This window comes from Staurois parvus, unplaced genomic scaffold, assembly GCF_062004578.1.
Source record: "Staurois parvus isolate SC_StPar_1 unplaced genomic scaffold, SC_StPar_1.0 ptg000014l, whole genome shotgun sequence".
In the NCBI taxonomy this organism is placed as follows: Eukaryota; Metazoa; Chordata; class Amphibia; order Anura; family Ranidae; genus Staurois; species Staurois parvus.
This window is the reverse complement of record NW_028317810.1, coordinates 1,755,810-1,773,880: the sequence shown is the minus strand read 5'-3', so window position 1 is coordinate 1,773,880 and position 18,071 is coordinate 1,755,810. Positions and strand designations below refer to the sequence as shown.

At 42.0% G+C, this 18,071-nt stretch overlaps 1 protein-coding gene across 3 annotated transcripts in view; it reads right to left on the bottom strand.

Annotated features, from left to right (window-relative positions):
* TCTN1 (tectonic family member 1) overlaps positions 1 to 18,071 on the bottom strand; it is a 71,275-nt gene that overhangs the window by 12,348 nt on the left and 40,856 nt on the right. For all 3 annotated transcript variants that reach the window (XR_016312633.1, XM_089676723.1, XM_089676709.1), the window contains exons 9-10: positions 13,922 to 14,041; positions 7,045 to 7,126 (exon numbers count right to left, since the gene is read on the bottom strand). Coding sequence is in view for 2 of the 3 variants with exons in the window: in XM_089676723.1 (XP_089532849.1) it covers positions 7,045 to 7,126; positions 13,922 to 14,041 (202 nt within the window). In the remaining variant the exon portion in view is untranslated. The remainder of the gene's footprint in view (positions 1 to 7,044; positions 7,127 to 13,921; positions 14,042 to 18,071) is intronic.

The window sequence follows — 18,071 nt, the reverse complement described above, 5'->3', positions numbered from 1 at the left end:
TTACTGTGAAGAAGCCCTTCTGTATTTGAAGCATAAATCTATTTTCCTCCAGATGTAAAAAGTGCCCCCTTGTCCTCTGTCATGACCTTAAAGTATATAACTTACACCAAGTTCACTATATGGACCACTTATGTATTTATAAATGTTGATCATATACACCTCTAATCTCCTCTTCTCAAGAAAGAAAAAATTATTTTCTCTAATATTTCCTCATAGCCGAGCTCCTCTATGCCTCTTATCAATTTGGTTGCCCTTCTCTGCACCTTTTTCTCCAGTTCCCCAATATCCTTTTTGTAAACTGGTCCCCAAAACTGAACTGCATATTCCAGATGAGGTGTTACTAATTATTTGTACAGGGGGAAAATGATATCCCTCTATGACCTTAATACAAGAGAGGATTTTTCTCGCTTTGGAAACCACAGCTTGGCATTGCATGCCATTATTAAGTCTATGATCTACCAGAACCCTCAGATCCTTCTCAACCATGGAGTCCCCTAGCTGTTCTCCTCCTAGCATGTATGCTGCGTGTTTTTACCCCCCCCCCAGTACATAACTTAACATTTATCAACATTAAACCTCATTTGCCACACAGTTGCCCAATTAAACAATGCACTGACGTTGGCTAGTAAATTGAAGACATCCTGTAAGGACGTTATTCCACGGCACAGCTTGGTGTCATCTGCATAGACTGAAATGGTATTGTTAATCCCAGACATATCATTTATAAATATGTTAAAAAAGTAAGGGTTCCAAAACCACAAATAACCTCAGACCATTCAGAGCATGAATCATTAAACACTACTCTCTGAATACGATCTTTTAGCCAGTTTTCTATCATTTACAAACTAATTTTTTCTAAGCCTGTAGGCTTTACCTTCTAGATTAGCCATGTGTGGGGAACTGTGTCAAACGTTTTTGTGAAATCTAAGTATACTACATTCACAGCCTCTCCTTTGTCTATGTTTTTGCTTATGCCCTCATAAAAAGAAATCAGATTTGTTTGACAACTTCCTTCTTTCATGAATCCATGTTGCCTGTTACTTAAAATATTTTTTTTCTAGCAAGAACCCACCTATGTGGTCTTTTATTAAACTCTTTCCAAACACAGAAGTTAAACTAACAGGCCTATAGTTATTTGGTAAAGGCTTTGATCCCTTTAAAAATATTGGCAAAACATTTACATTATACCAATCCAGTGGTACTATGCCAGTAATAAAAATAAATAAAAAATAGAAACAATGGCTTTGAAATGGCATAGCACAGTTCTTTTAAGATACATGGATGTATACCATCTGGTCCAGGTGCTTTATTCACCTTTATTCTGTCTAAATATTTCTCGACCATATCAGTTTTGAGTCATAGTGATTCATTTGGGGCTATGTCAATATCATCCCCATTACGGACATGAGCTCCACAATGCTCCTTTGTATACACAGAGCTGAAGAAGGTATTTATTAAAATTTGCCTTCTCTTTGTCCCCAGTCACCCACTCTAGATTATTTTGTAAAGGGCCTACATGCTCAGACCTTAATAGATAAAGCTAACTCCTGCGCCACAAAGCAAAAAAATTTTCAAATTAAGCAGCCAGCACTGAACATGCCACAACCACGGCACCAAAACAGTAGACTAAAATATTAGGGAAAAACAATGCGGCGCTAAGGGTCACAAATATATAAACAGGGATAAATAGTCACACAAGGCAAGATGTATGACCTAAATAGACATACATGTATACATATAAATAAAGGTATCATAAGTGTGAAGTGAAACACACAAAAATGGCAATCTCATGCATTATAGTGATTCAAGGTAAACAATGTGAATAGTGTCCATGTGCATATAGCAAATTCCATGCAGATGTGAGCTGCAAGTGCCAATCCTCTATTGCTGGGGTGCCCCCTCACCTTCCTGCCCAGGCCCCTAAGGACCAATGAGCCTTTGGTAATACAATGGCTGCTGAGGAAACATACTATGTGCTGAACTGAGGAAATGTGATATGTGAGTTGTGGAGAAATAGCTTCTCAAAAAGGCTGATGCGGAAAAAAAAGGCATACAAGTGATCGCCTTGGAGAGCCATACACTGATACCACCAACGATTTATGGTATAGCCAAGAGGAGGGAGTCCCACCACTACTGTCGGAGAGATCCACCTAAACATCCGGAGGGATACCCATTGTATTACCAAAGGTTCATTGGTCCTTAGGGGCCTAGGCAGGAAGGTGAGGGGGCACCCCAGCAATAGAGGATTGGCACTTGCAGCTCACATCTGCATGGAATTTGCTATATGCACATGGACACTATTCACATTGTTTACCTTGAATCACTATAATGCATGAGATTGCCATTTTTGTGTGTTTCACTTCACACTTATGATACCTTTATTTATATGTATACATGTATGTCTATTTAGGTCATACATCTTGCCTTGTGTGACTATTTATCCCTGTTTATATATTTGTGACCCTTAGCGCCGCATTGTTTTTCCCTAATATTTTAGTCTACTGTTTTCATACTCAGACCTTACCTTTTTACTATTAATATATTTGAAGAATTTTTGCAGGTTTGTCCTTTCTTTTGCAATCTGTTGTTCGTTTTGGATTTTTTAAGTGGCACACATAGTGTATTGCAATAAAATATGGGGCTAACAGTAGTGGAGGATAAAAATTCCAGTGTCAGTTGGAGGGAAAAAAAAAAAAAAAAAAAAAAAAAAAAAAAATAGGGAAAAAAAAGAAAGAGGGATTATACATTGCTAGACCAATATTCACCATCACATGGGTGTCAATAGACTTGTGTTAGGTACAATGATTTGCAGGTTAACCTCTTGTTGACTGTGTAACACACAAGTGGCAGTAGGAAAGATAGGGTATAATGCCCACATGTCCATGGTGGAATGAGGTTGTGTGCAAACAGCATGTTCACTGCACACTCCCAAAACACTGACTGAGCAATCACTGACAGGTCTTAGTTAAGGCATCTGATCGTGTGCCAGCAGGACGGGCTCCAGATCATGTGACTGCTGTTAAAGCCCATCACAGTGTGTACAAAAGCCGTGCCACCTCCCGGGCACTGAAGCCTACTTAAATGGGCCACTGGGAGAAGGGGTTACCAGAGAACACCATACCCATGCTGAATTTAAGTCATAATTGGGTATACATATTCCTATAGTACTATAAAAGAACTTGTGAGCAATAAGCTAAAATCACCAGCAAATGAGCAGAGCCCCTGGGAAATGATTTCAGCATGTTGTCAGCTATAGCAGTGCAGAGCAGTGTTCGAGCATGTTAGGTTTGTAGTGCCAGAGAAACTCTCAATAATTAGCTGTCCTTATGTAAAAGAAATATAATTGCATATATTTTACAAGATTTCAAATGAGTCATGTACATTTTATACACACTAATATAGGTCCTGGGTGTTGTGTGAAGGAGCTTTACCTGCACCAGTATATATTCTCACACACAACAGCTCCATCTCCATGACAGCTGTCAACAGCCTGCATACAAAGGTAGATGCTGGGTAAAAGTTGTTAATGGCAGCAGCTAACAGCCCAGCCCAGGCTGTCCCCTGTCAGTCTAGCCCCAGTTAGTGCTCTGCTTAGCAGAGAAGTGCTGACTCCCTGGTCCCAGTCAGACTGCTCCTAATGGCAGCACAGCAAGCAGTGTGGTGTGGATGGCTGGTGTGTGGCCTGTGCAACATAGCTTGAGCAGCTTAGAGGGGACAGATGAAGGCAGAGCAGCATTATAGGGTTCCACCTCCCCTCACAGAGTGAAAATGAATAGTGGCGGGGAAAGGAAACTTAACGCCTGTCAAGCATCCTGACATCACTGTGCACGTTGCATCTCCTGGGCTCAGTTGATCAGGAATTGTCTGACACCCAAACTGTGTATGCCCAGTAAACAATATTCCTTCCTGAGAGATGGGCACTATTTCCCATGAGCAAGTACAATCAGGAAGAACCCCCTCTGTGTTTTTTTTTTTTTAAGCAAACTGTTGGGAATCCTGCAAACCATTAGAGTGTTTATTTGTACAAAACGTTTTTTAAGACAGGGAGTAGAGGTCTCAGACTTTAGAATATATAGGAGTGTGGCCGGCTCCTTTTCAGAGGCAACATATTCTCTCTGTGCTTTGGAGACTTAGACTTGGTTCTAAATTCCAAGATTGTAAGTTCTAACTAGCAGGGTACTCTGTTTCCTCTTGTACCAAATTGTATTGTAACTGTAATGTCTACCTTCATATTGTAAAGCGCTGTGCAAACTGTTGGCGCTATATAAATCCTGTATAGTAATAATAAATTGTCAGGAGATTTCTAGGCAAACAAATAATTTAATAAAATTTTTTGTTATGGATAGAGTGGGTATAAGTTAAAAGGTCTACCTTATTTCTGTCTGTAACCCCAAAGGTTACAAATAGAGAGCATTATCCTGTATGTCAGCTGTGAACTCTCTTTCTAAAGGTAAGGCCCCTTTCACATGGGCTTTCCACTCAGGAATGCCTGTCAGTTTCTCAAGCAAACCCGATCGGAAGCTCCATGCAGCTCTATGGGCAGGTGGATGTTAACAGTCTTGTGTCTCCGTTGTGTAACATACAAGCAATTCTAATTTTTTGTGTCTTTATTGAACACAGCCATTAAACATTCACAGTGCTAGAGGAAGAGTTAAGTGAACTGAATAGCTGGTCGAATGTCTTTTGGTAGCAACGGCTTCAAGCAAGTGCTTTCAGCATCTCTGGATCAGACCTGCCATTCCCCTTTACAAAACTGACACCGGACATCCTACAGATGTGTCTGAGCTGAAGCAAAGACTCTTGAGGTCATTCCACAGCATCTCTATGGAGTTCTGACTGGGTCACTCCAAAAGGCGCATTCTCTTTTACTGAAGTCAGTCTGCGGTGGATTTACCTCGACACTTAGGGTCATTGCCCTGCTGCATCACCCAACTTTTACCAAGCTTCAGCTGACGGAAAGCCATCCTGTTATTATCCTGTAGGATATTTTGGTCAACTTGGGAATTAATTTTCCCTTCGATGATGGCAAATGGTCCAGGCCCTGATGCAGCGGAGCAAGCACAAATCATGTTGTTCCCTTCACCATTGAGATGATGTTTTTATCTTGGGTAAGATGTATCCTTTTTGAAGCATACATAGTTCTGAGTATTCTTCCAAATAGCTAAACTTTTGTTTCAATATTCCACAGAGCATTTTCCCAGTAGCACTGCAGTTTGCCAACGTGCTGTTTGGCAAACCAGGTGCACAGCAATGTTTTTTTTGGAGTGCAGCAGCTTCCTCCATGGTGTCCTGTCATGGACATTCTGCCTGTTTAAAGACTTACATATGGTAGATTCATGAACAGGGATATTTTCCAGTTCCAGTGATGTCTTCAAGCCTTTAGCCATTACCCGTACGTTCTTCTTTACCTCACCTTGGAAGTCATCTTGCTTGGTGTCCACCTCTACGAAGGGTAGCCACAGTACTAAACTGTCTCCATTTATAGACAATTTATCTTGACTGTCGGATGCGTAAACACTTTGAGATTGCTTTGTATCACTTTCCAGCCTTATGCAGATCAAGTGCTCTTCATCGTAAGTCTTCAGAGAGCTCCCTTTTGTGATGCATGGTTCACTTAAGCTGATGCGTCATATGAACAGCAATCTTAAAATGTTTGAGTGTCTCTTATCAAAGTAGCGCTAAACCCCACCACCAAGCTCATATCATTAATTGGACTCCTAGTGTGAAAACTATTGACTCCAATCAGCTTTTAATAGATCTATAGGCTCGCTTTTTTCCTCTAGCACTAGGAATATTTAATGGGTGTGTTAAATAAAGACATGAGAAATTAGAATTGTCTGTGTTTTATCAGCTTAAACACACTGCATTTGTCTATTGTTGCGACTTAGATGAGAATCAGATTACATACAAACTACTGCAGAAAACTAGTAATTCCAAGGGGTTCACATATTTTTACTTGCCACTGTATGCTGTAATATCTATGGTGTATACTTTTTTTCACCCTGCAAAACAGGCAGGCTTACAGAGCAGATCTAGGCAACAAGCAAAATGAATGACCGCTACTAAAGAAACTCATTGTACCTACATCGGAGTTCTGTTTAATACATTGCAGCCAGATTACAGGGAGTTCCTCAAATGAAGGTTCAGTGGGTCTGCCGCCAGAAAGTATCAATGGGTTAGTTCCCCGCCCTCTGCTTTAGGTGTCACCAATATGATTAATCCTTCCAAGGTAGATTTGAACCTGACAGATGGCTGTACAAAATTCTTAGTTCTGATATTTTTACACATCTGTCTATCTGTAGGCGAGGAACAGCAATGGGGATACCTGTTCTGCAATACAAACAAAACAAGTAAAGAACACGAACAAAAGGCACTGGGACAGAAATGCAATGCATGGATGCAGTGGCGTCCCGAGGCAGTTGCGGGGGGTGCAGTCTGCACCGGGTGACACCGGACCCCCTCCACAAAAAAGTAAGTTGTAAAGCAAGCCAAAGATCCCCGCAGGATGGATCGGATCCATCCTGCAGGGATCATCAGCTTTCTTTACAACTTACCTTTTCTTGGAGCGGGTCCGGTGTCACCCCGTATAGGCTGCATGCCGACGATCCTGCGGGGATCGTCGGCATGCAACCTATACGGGGTGACACCGGACCCGCTCCAAGAAAATGTAAGTTGTAAAGAAAGCCGACGATCCCCACAGGATGGATCAGATCTACGGATTGAGCATAATGGATCGGAATCCGATCCATTCTGCTCAATCCGCAGATCCGATCCATTCTGCGAGGATCGTCGGAGGGGGTGTCACCAAGTGTTACCGCACCGGGTGACACCAAAACTAGGGACGCCTCTGCATGGATGAAAAACTGGAAGCCTGTATAGGTGGGCTATGTGCCCTGTATGAGATTTCTTCAGGAAAGTACCTTTATTGCCAACATAACCAACAATACTGTAATGTGTTATGTGATAGTGTAATACTGTTATTTACAATGCAAACCAGTCATGCCAAAATACCTTAAGGTTTAATAAAATATAAAAAAGGATATTGTGGCAACTTAAAGCCAGCAATTAGAGGCATCCCAAATACATAACCTGGGTTTCCACTGAGAACGGCTGGTGTTGTGCCTTCCTACAATAGAACAGAAGGTTACAGCTGCGGTTAGATATATATTGAGATAATGCTTCTATCAACAACACACTGTTGACTATGCAGCATTTATATTTCGTATTCCTTTTCAACTCACAAAATGGTATTGACATGAGAAGCACAATCTGCACTGGCTCTAGTGAACAATCAGCAACAGTTACTAGGATAAGTTAATGATTTCACACTAGAAAATTGCATAAACGTTGATCCCTTCAATTAATCACATTATCTTGCATGGGATGACAGGCTCTGGATAAGTATGTGTCCTATAACTACTACTTTTACAACAACTCCTACACCAAGGTTCAATTGTATGCTGTCCAAGACAGTAGCACAGGTTAACAAATAATGTACAATAAAGTATAATGAGCCAATGGAGGAGGTAGGTTCATTCAGAACTGCCATACTACAGTTATGCAGACATTTCTCTTAAAACTTTAGGTAAACAGCTAAATACACATTTGAAAGGCAAATTATTTGTGTATATCTCTGCATTGCTCCGCCCCTGCAAGGGTATTATATATGTGAACCATTGTTTGCGGCTTGTTTTTTGTTCTTTATGTGCAGCATGTTGTATTCCTTTAATAAACAGATTAAAAAAAAAAAAAAAAAAAAAAAAGGAGATACAAATCATTTGACAGCTAAGAAGGCAATTATGTGTCTACTGGACAGAAGAGCCAGAAAGTGGACACTACTGCCTCTGTAATAACTAAGGAATACAGTGGTGGTCCCTCCCCACCTGTAGCCTGCCAGGTGGATAATAAAGGAGCTGAAATACACTGACAAAGCATCAACTCCACTCTGCCCTTCTGTTAGCATATTCCCTGTCAAAAATTCTGCTGTATAAGATACAACAGGAGACCAATATCAAGATAGGCAAAATTATTTCTTTTGAAAGAATGCATTGAATGGTGTTTTTTTTAAATCTGCCCGAAGTTCAGCTTTAATGCAAACCCTTGATTTGGCTGTTTAGGGGAGTCCATAGTCCTCCAAAAGCTACGACTCTGGCAAACTGTAGTCTACACAGGATTTTCCTTTGCTCCTGCCGACAGAAAACAAGAAAAGTCTGAAAAGAAGGTAATTAGTAAAAGATAGGGGGATTGTGGACCCTTTCGGTTATCTACATGATTGCTGGAGGTATGAACCTTAAAAAGAGCCAAAGCACAGAGTTTTTAGAGCCACTTGGTATTCACCAGTGCATCCCCCAAAAGGGTGATAGGCTCTGCTCCAGGGCAGCTGTCAGATTGCAACCCTCGGACACTTGCATACATGGAAGCTGACCAGGGAAAGAACCCAAAGTAAATAGGGACAGGCGAAAGTGCAAGGCAAGTAGAAGACAAGGTCAAATAGAAGGTCAAAGTACATAACCAAAGAAACAAGGACTTGGGGGCACCAAAAATTGGGGACACTGGATTTGAAGACACCTGGGGACACAGGGGTTACTGAAGGCACAGACTGCAGGGGCTACTGTAAACTGTGGGGTCACAGGAATGTACAGAGTTCAATGGGAGCACTGAGATGCTACCATTACAGGAACTCTGGTGTGAGGGTCTCTTGCAGCCCTATGGTGTCAGGTACACAGGAGTGAGAAAATAAGTCATTGGAAGCTACAAAGTGCAGGGATCACTGGGATAACAGGAAGGCTTGGAACAAAGGAAATGGAAGCCTTTGCCACTCAGAACCATTGAACATGGGGCCTGTAGCTAGACAGACAACATGTTGCTCCAGCAGCGAAAGGTGGTCTGAGAACAGTTTAAATAGAGAGGTAGATTGGAAGGCTGGACATGAAGTGGCCTTAAAACAAGCTTTATTAATCAGCAGGTACAATTGAGTACTGTCCGTGATACTTTTTTTATTTGTACTAACATAAAATTTTGAGGACAAGTTTTTGGGGAGAGTCCCCTTCTTCAAGGTCCAAGCAGTACTATACCTTATACCTTGAAGAAGGGGACTCTCCCCGAAAGCTTGTCCTCAAAATTGTATGTTAGTGCAAATAAAAAAAGTATCACGGACAGTACTCAATTGTTTGTCGCAAATGCACTAATACGGCTACAATCACCTCAAGCAAATTAATCAGCAGGTGAAATGCAAAGACACCAATCCAGTCCTGTACCACATGGAGGTAAGACTACACCATATATGTTTGTAGAACTACAAGTGACAAAAAAAAAAAAAAAAAGCATCGCATGTTTGTGGCAGAATAGTCTTGCTACTGATCTATGGAACAAGTACCAGACCAGTGACATATAGTTACTGTCACTGATCTGTGACAGTAACTATATGCTGCCAGGGAGAGCTATATTAAAGTGACCCTGCATGAGAAAAACTGATTCACTTAACAAGGTAAACACATGCAGTTGTGTCATTAAAATACTCGAGTCAAATGGAACAGTACGATTTTTTTTGTAAGAAGCTGTGGAAATATGATATTCAAAGTATGAATGTTCCACTTTTGTTTATGTTTAATCAAGTTTTATTAAAATAATGCAAACAAAACAGAAACAGATCTTGCTTAGGCAAATACAACTAAATTCTGACAGCTCTGGATTATGACAGAGTATATTGCAGAACAGAAGATAGTGCTGCGCTTTATCAGCAGAGCTTGCATAATAGGTACATTATCAAAACCTTTAGGTGGTTTATACCTACTAAACGGTGTTAGATACAATGCCAACAAGGAAAGGGTACTTGTTAAATGAAGGACCCACTGGCCCAAGCTGCAAAATGAAGTTACGTTCTTGCAGGTAATATGGCCAGGCCTGATATCGTATGTAGAGAGGACAGAAGGAGAAGAACGGGAAAGAGAAGAGATGAAGGAGCAAAAAAGAGATAAAAAAAAAGGGGGGGGGGGGGTCGGGGGAGCCAATGGGAAGTTATCCGAAGCAAATATGCCTTCACATTTTTGATGCGATGAATAAGTAAAATTCAGAGAAGTATCTGAAATGAGACCATACCATCCACATAAGATTGTAGGATTCGGTTTTATCCTCATCCCACACAGTTATACATTCCACATAGTCAGTCAATTATGTTCATTTTACAAGCCCATTCGGCTAGCAAAGGTAACTTGGCCTGTCACCAATGCCTAACGATTACAGAATGGGCAGCGGTGATGAAATGCCTACTAAGCTTTTCTTAATTTGAATAATGAAGCCTAGCAGCATGGACAATATCGTGATCTGTAGTTTGTTGGGAGTTTTACCAACAAAAAATTTGTCAAACAAGTGTAAAATGTTATCCCAAAATGGGAGAATTTTCAGGCATGTGCCCCAAATATGGGTCATGGTGCCTGGAGCCTGTGACCACCACCAAGTGTCAGGAACAGATGAACCAATTTTATGTAGAAGTATAGGGCAGAAATACCACCTGGCTAATATACGGTAATTACACTCTTGCGCCTGGGAAAGAAATGACATCTTATGTGAGATAGCTAGTACTTTGTCCCATTCCATTTCTTCCAGTGAGACTTGTAATTCCTGTTCATACTTTGAAAGGAATGGAAGTGGGTCCGGGTAAGACTCCTTCAGAAAGATCTGGTATAGCTGTGAAAGGGTATGGTCGAGCTTAAGAGATCAGGATAATAAAGATTCAATGTCAGTATAAAGGTCGTGTCAGAGAATCAATGAAGGACAGTGTTCCCAAGAAGTGTTGTAATTGCGTATACTCTAACCATGCACTCGACAAGTTGTGGCATGTTGGGAGAATCCTAGAGAGGGAGGCAAGGGTCCGGCCACAAAGGGTATGGCTCAGAAGAGGGTAATCTTGCTGGTACCGCAAACTGAGGAATTTTGAGCTCGTTGCAGTTGGGGAAAAGAAGGAAAGTCCACACAATGGGGTCAAGGTGCTCAGTCTGCAGGAAATACACCTTTAAGTAAACATGCATCCCATATCTGTAAGGTTGCCTGAATCATAAGGGGCAATAGGTCTTTAGGAGGCCATTTGTTAGGATCTAGCCAAGGCAGGGAGGTAATTTTAGGGCAGATAAGGTCATTTTCCAAATGAGTCCAAAATTTCATAGCTTTACCATGATACCTCGTCTTCTGTTCATAATACTTAAAGAGAATGTAAGGGCACCACCAGTCACCTGAACAACCCTCCCTGTTTAGGCTGCACACAATTTGCTACAGAATACACTTTACAGAAGAAATATTGTATGCTCTTTGTGGCAATTGCGCGCTTAGACACATGGACGCTGACAACCATTTTGTATCATAATCTGCAAATCTCATTCTCACTCCGTAACCCCCCTCCTTTTTGAATGGAATGTGGTCTGTATGTGAACTGGGGTCACAAGTGCATAAGGCACAGCTGAATAAGCTTCATGGTTGTAATCCCTAATTAACCTGGTCCCAGAATGTCTGCTGGACTTTCCTCTGCCCGGTCGTAAAACCATAACTCAGTTGGTCACAACCTGTAAGCATGACAGCAGAGGGTGCCATAAAACGTACACCCCACATTAAGTCATTTTTCATACAAATTCATAAACTTCAACAGGAACTGGGCACATTGATATAAAGTATATATTCAGATAGGTCATTTTAATACGAGTCACATGACACTTTACATCCCTATGTAGTGTCTACAAGAGGGTAGAAAACAATATCTTTTATCCGGAGTGGCAGGATATGCTACCGTCTAGTTTCTGTACATTCGGAATATAATTCTACATATTAATCTGCCAGTTGCTAGGATGCTACCTGTACCTATTTAAGGTTATTGACCATAGTATGAACTTGGAAGGGATTTGGTCATAACCTGGGTCCCCGTCTAACAGCCATCCCCAAATGAGGCAATTGGCTCTTTGCTTTTGGGAGACACCCCTTTGGGATAATAGAAAAAAGGCTGACATGCCTGGAGAGAAGTAAGAGATCTCTCCCTTTTAACATCAGGAACCATCTTTGGGAGAAAGGCAACCTTTTTGTTCAGACGATTGGACTCTGCTCAAACCAAGGACTTTTGCAAGTATCCTGCCTTCTGAAACTTCTTTTTATTTCTCTGTTTTATTGCGCGCGCTCTCCCTCTCTCCCCCTCTCCCCCTCCCCCCCCCTCTCCCTCCCCCTCCTTCTCCCTCCCCCTCCCTCCCTCTCCCTCTCCCTCCCTCTCCATATAGAGAGAGAGAATTTGTTACATCTTTTTCTGTAAATATTTTAATTGCACCATTTTCCAAGAATCCCTGTCTCTGAAGAGTGCTACTGTATGTATAACCCTCTGAATACATCTGTCTGTGGTGACAGTGTGTTACAGTCGCTTATACTAATATCATAGTGTTACTGCTAAGATTTGTGAGTTTCCTCCTTCTCTGTAAAAAGGTGGTGGTGGCAGTGTGAAGGGTTAATTGCGTAATTAACCTGACCCAGTAACAATCACTCTCAGGCTGCTGGCACATAGATTGTGGTCCAGCGAGCTGCAAAATCTTTGTGCATGGCGCAGCTGAGAGTGGCATTGTTACACAACTGACAGCGTGGTCTGGGATCGGCTGGTCCTTCGGTCACAAGTTGGTGAGAAAGGCTGGGGTATGACGCCGCGCACCATCACACTCTTTATTTTGTTAACAATAATGTCAATTTTTCAAGTCAAGTGCATATGAAAAATTGGTATGAGTGTATGTAGGATTAAGGAAATAGGTGTCTCCACAGTTCTTGTTCTGGAGACAACAGTAAAAGGTTACCTTCACACAGGGCAATAGTTGCTGTGTTCAGAGCTGGCCAACGGCCTCCTCTGGACATAGCTGCTCACTGTACTATGATTTCTGGCCAGTTTGTATGAGACCATAAACTTAGAAGAGATGTCACATCTTGACTGCTCAGATGAGCAGTTACATGTAAAAAAGGTATGGCTCCAGTGTCAAGAGCCTGTAATAGTGAGCCCTTGTAGATTACCAACTTGGGGTTCCCCAGGGCACAAAGTCTAAGCCCCAGCCTGCTTCTTCACTAGGATGGTAAGCATTGGCATGAAGCAAGCAGGAACCAGGTCGCAGGAACCAGGTACGCCCAGCTGAGGGCAAACAGCAGGAAACAGAAGAAATCCTGGAGACAAGCAGAAGAATGGGGGGCTGCAGACAAGCACAGACAAAGCCAGGGTCAGTAAACGGAAAGTCAGACACAGAATACATGTAATAGTAGGTAGGCCAACAGGAGCTCAGAGAATTGGGAAGTTGCTCAGGCAATGTGGGCTGCAGCGAGCATGTCTTATATAGAGGAGCAAACTGGGAGGTGGGCCAGGAAGTGATGGAAGGGAAAGGAAATATAAACCCATAGAATAGCAGTTGATGACCATAGGTGAGCACAGAAGCCAAGCACCACATGTGAAAGGAATCACAGGACTAGGAGAAGAACTGCAGCAATGTAAGGAGGTAAAAATAACACAGGCAGGAACACTTCAGGCTAAATCATGACACCAAACCATTGATTTGTATGGAGCACAAATCTGACAGCCACTACTGACAGCTGCTCTGTATGCATGCAGTTTTTAGATCTACCAGCAAGAATCCACAGATTCTCACCGTTAGCTACCCGTGTGAATAAAGCCTGAATGTATGTTTCTCTTCACTTTGTGTCCAGCTGGCACTCAGGGTAACCAGGACATATAGAGAAGGTGAATCTCCTCAGTGGGGACACAGCACTTAAAACCCAACAAGGGTTGTAACCATTTCCTACTAAATCCAAATCCTAAAAACCTGTTTTGGCTATAGATAAACTTTAATTACACAGTACATGGTATGCAAAGAAAAAGGACTTTCTGAAATGTATGGACGGTATGTATTACAGAATTTCATACCTCTGTGAATCTGATCTGGAAGGATTGTTGAAAAGGGCTCCTGCTGATTGTTCCAAGGGTAAAAGATGCCAGGACATTTGTTATCGCCCCTTGAGCAGTGTAAATTATGGAGTAACTTCCCTACAGAGGAAAAAAATATGATCTCAGAATTGTAAAATGTACTCATCAAGCACTGACCAAAATGAAAATCAGATAACACATTTCAACACTACTGGATAGGAATCAGAATTTACTATGGACTATAGTTGTGGGCCTGATCAAAACAGAATGCGTTTTAGGTGGTCGTAAAAGAAATATGCATACAAATGTAAATTTTATGAAATCTAAACATTTTAACACCTTCCCGTCTGCCCTTGCATCCCCTTTAAAAGTTCTAAATGCCCAGGGGGGGTGGGAAGAATGAGCAATCATGTGACGACTGACTGGCAGTCACAGTGGTCACATGATCAAAAGTTTGTCCTGCCGGCTACCGATGTTTTTCAGACCGAGAACTGATTTTGGCAACGCGATCTTTGTGCTGAGAGCAAGCAGGGAGCAGCACAAAAACATTGCCCACCCAGCAAAGCATATGTGCGATGTTTGGGCATTAAAGCCCAGGTTTCTGTTGTTCTACATATATGTTATTTGGGCGTCAAGAGGGAATACAGTTTACTACTCAATTTAAGGTGCACTAACAGCTAATTAACTTCAGTATGGTTTTAAAGCAGCATTAATTTCTGTCAGTCAACATTGACTATTTGTAGCCCTTATGCTGCTAGCATTAGTAAATAGATAGGAAGGTATATTATATTTACTTGTTTTTAATTTTGTTTCTAGTTCAGTACATTTTTATTCATTATTTCCTTAGTTGCTTCCTAGTTTCTGGCCTAAACCAAAGTATTATCTTACATCTCAGGAGTCTTCATGGGCATGGTTTCCCCCCCTTTCATCTGGAGGAGAGGCTCTCTCAGCTAATCAAGCCCTCCAGCATGCATGCCTGAGCTAAAGGCAGACAAATTCCAGTAAGCCAATGCTACATGAATCATCTACCCTTAATCAAGACAGCCACACTTAGAAATGCTGGGGGGGGGGGCTTTCAAAGTGATTTCTTAACAAATAAAGCAGAGGTACATGGATGAATGGGAGAGTTTGCTTTGAATATTAAAAACTAATTAAATAACATTTTCAGTTTGTGGTGCTCAGATACAGTTAAGTTCTGCTTGGACACATATACTGTAATGTCGAACATAGATGAAATGAAATGTATAAAAGCTGAACAGAAAAAAAAAAAAAAAACACATCTGAAGGCATTTGGCCTTAGCAAACAGACTGCCAGGGGTTGATTTATCAAAAAAATTTGCTGTGTGAATGTCTCAGGCATTCACATAGCTGTGACGAATAGCCCGTAACAGAATGATTTACAACTGTTTGAGAATCTGACATGCTTAAAGATACAAAATACATAAGGACATATAAAAAAGTCTACTGATTTACAATCTCAGTATACAAGGTGCATAATGATTCAGCAAGCTGTCAGGTCACCTGTCCATAGACATACATAGGCACAGTTTTGGAACTCTAGTTAGGTAGGCAAGGAAATGTTATGACCTATTTCACAACTGTTCTCTGTATTTATTTTATTGGGAGGGTAGGGAAATAGAATGTGATAGTGGGGGAGTGTAAGATAGAGGAAGGAGCGGAAGACAATAAATGGGATAGTCACGTGATGGGGAAATTGGAGGGAAAAAAAAAAGGGGGGAGGGACAGAGGGGGAAGGGGGTCCCCTCCTCCCTCTAATGCACTCCATTGTTGTAGGGGGTGGTGGTATACAGGAGTTATGAAATATGCTTATAGTTTTTGGTTGCGTTAGGGTTGCAGTAACCTTAAAGAGGAGCTTTAGTCATATTTGTGTTTATCTCCTAGATTGTAAGCTCCAAGGAGCAGGGCTCTCCTTTCCCTCTTGTATTGAACTGTATTATTGCTGTATTGTCTCCCGTTCTATTGTAAAGTGCTGAGCAAACTGTTGGCGCTATATAAATCCTGTATAATAATAATAATTATATTAAAACTTCTAATATTTAAACTTTTTCTAAACATGCACTTACCTGTCCCAGTATCCAGCGATGTGCTCACCAGAGCAGTTCTTTCCACTGATGTTCTGACCCTGACGCCAGCAGCTAAACTGTGGACACCCGCCTGCGACAGTCGGGAGCCCACTGCACGAGTGTGGCACGCTGCCCTTCGTGAATGGTCCTGAAGTCTTCTGGGGGGAGACCTTTAGGAGAAACTTCCGCTCAGATTGCCTAGGCGATTCGAGTAGAAGTGGGAGTGGGTAACTGTCAAATCCAGACCCCCCCCCCCCAAAAAAAAATGCCATCTCGTAAAGAGGAGGGGGAAAGGAAGCCTTAAAACAGAAGTTCACCTTTTGGGTCGAGCTCCGCTTAAAAAAGAAAATCAAGGCACCCAAGTACAGAAAAATGTCTCTTCTTGATTTCTCAAAGCTAAGGTGAAATTCCCCATTTGCAGGATCTCATTAATTCTGGTGTTTTGGTGTATTGCTGTGTCCTATTAGGAAGTGGGGGGGGGGGGGGGGGGGGGAGTTCTGTGTTTTCTCACATTCTTATCTCAGCAGCAAGGTATCAAAACGCACCCACATGCTCATTTCCATAGAGGAGGTGCGGCCCTTCCACACTTACATTCCTACTATCTAGCTCAGCAATGGGCAAACTACGGCCCGGCGGACCTTTTAATCCGGCCCGCGGAGCTAGACTCCGGCTAGGCTCCTCTCACAGTCCGCCCTGAAGACCGGTGCAGCAAGAAAATCTGTCTCCTGTGAGGATCTGTCCCCCTCGACGTATCTGCGCATGTGCCGGAGATCGCCGATCGGCTGCTAATGCCTGAAACTGGCACATGCGCAGATACGTCGAGGGGGACAGATCCTCATAGGAGACAGATTTTCATGCTACACCGGAACACGGCGAGAGGAACGCGCGGAGCAAAGGTAAGTGAATTGACACGGGGGACTTAATATGGGGGATGAATTACTATAGGGGGGATGAATTACTATGGGGGATGAATTACTATAGGGGGGATGAATTACTATATGGGGGATGAATTACTATATGGGGGATGAATTACTATATGGGGGATAAATTACTATATGGGGGACGAATTACTATATGGGGGATGAATTACTATAGGGGGGATGAATTACTATAGGGGGGATGAATTACTATAGGGGGGATGAACTACTATAGGGGGGATGAATTACTATATGGGGGATGAATTACTATGCTTACTATGGGGGAATATTACTATACTTACTATGGATGACACATACACATCATTCATCTACTCTTGGTCCGGCCCCCGGGTCCAATATATGAACCCATTGCGGCCCTCAAGTCAAAAAGTTTGCCCGCCCCTGATCTAGCTGCACTTCTTAACCAAATATACTTTTGGTGGCACCCAACTAAGGAAAAAACTTGTTCCATTATGGAACACCAATTATTCTGCCCACGTCTACCTCAGAACCACCTTATATTATGCTCTATAGATACCAAACACCCACCTATCAATCACCCGAGTATTAAGGCTTCCTTAGAAGCCTGGTCTATTTTATCACACACATTTCCAACCTACAGGTTGATACCTACTCCCATTAATGTCTTGTGCTCTTTAAATCCCTACCTTACCCTAACATTATGGGAAACTAGTGGTATACACTCACTATTAGACCTTTATGCGGACAACAAACTAATCTCTTTCCAATACCTCCAAAACATATTTTTTACTACCGTCCTCAGAACGCTTTACTCATCTAAGGATTATACACTGCATAAAATCTAAACACATTCCACCTACCTCTACTCTTCCATCCCCAGTGTTCTAGTACTAGACAACACTAAATACCCTGACAAAGAAATTTCCATGTTCTACTCCCACATTACCGATTTTAAAGTTAATCTAAGAACAACGTCCTTAAGAAACTGGGAACTGATCACTTCCCAAGCGTTATCAGACCAGTCTTGGCGCAAAGCTTTCACTCCTGCGTACAAATTATCACACTGCGCCACACATTGGGAATCCTACCTAAAATGACTACATCAATGGTACCTAACACCGGTCAAATTGTCGAAAATCTACCCCACCTGCTCTCCACAATGTTGGC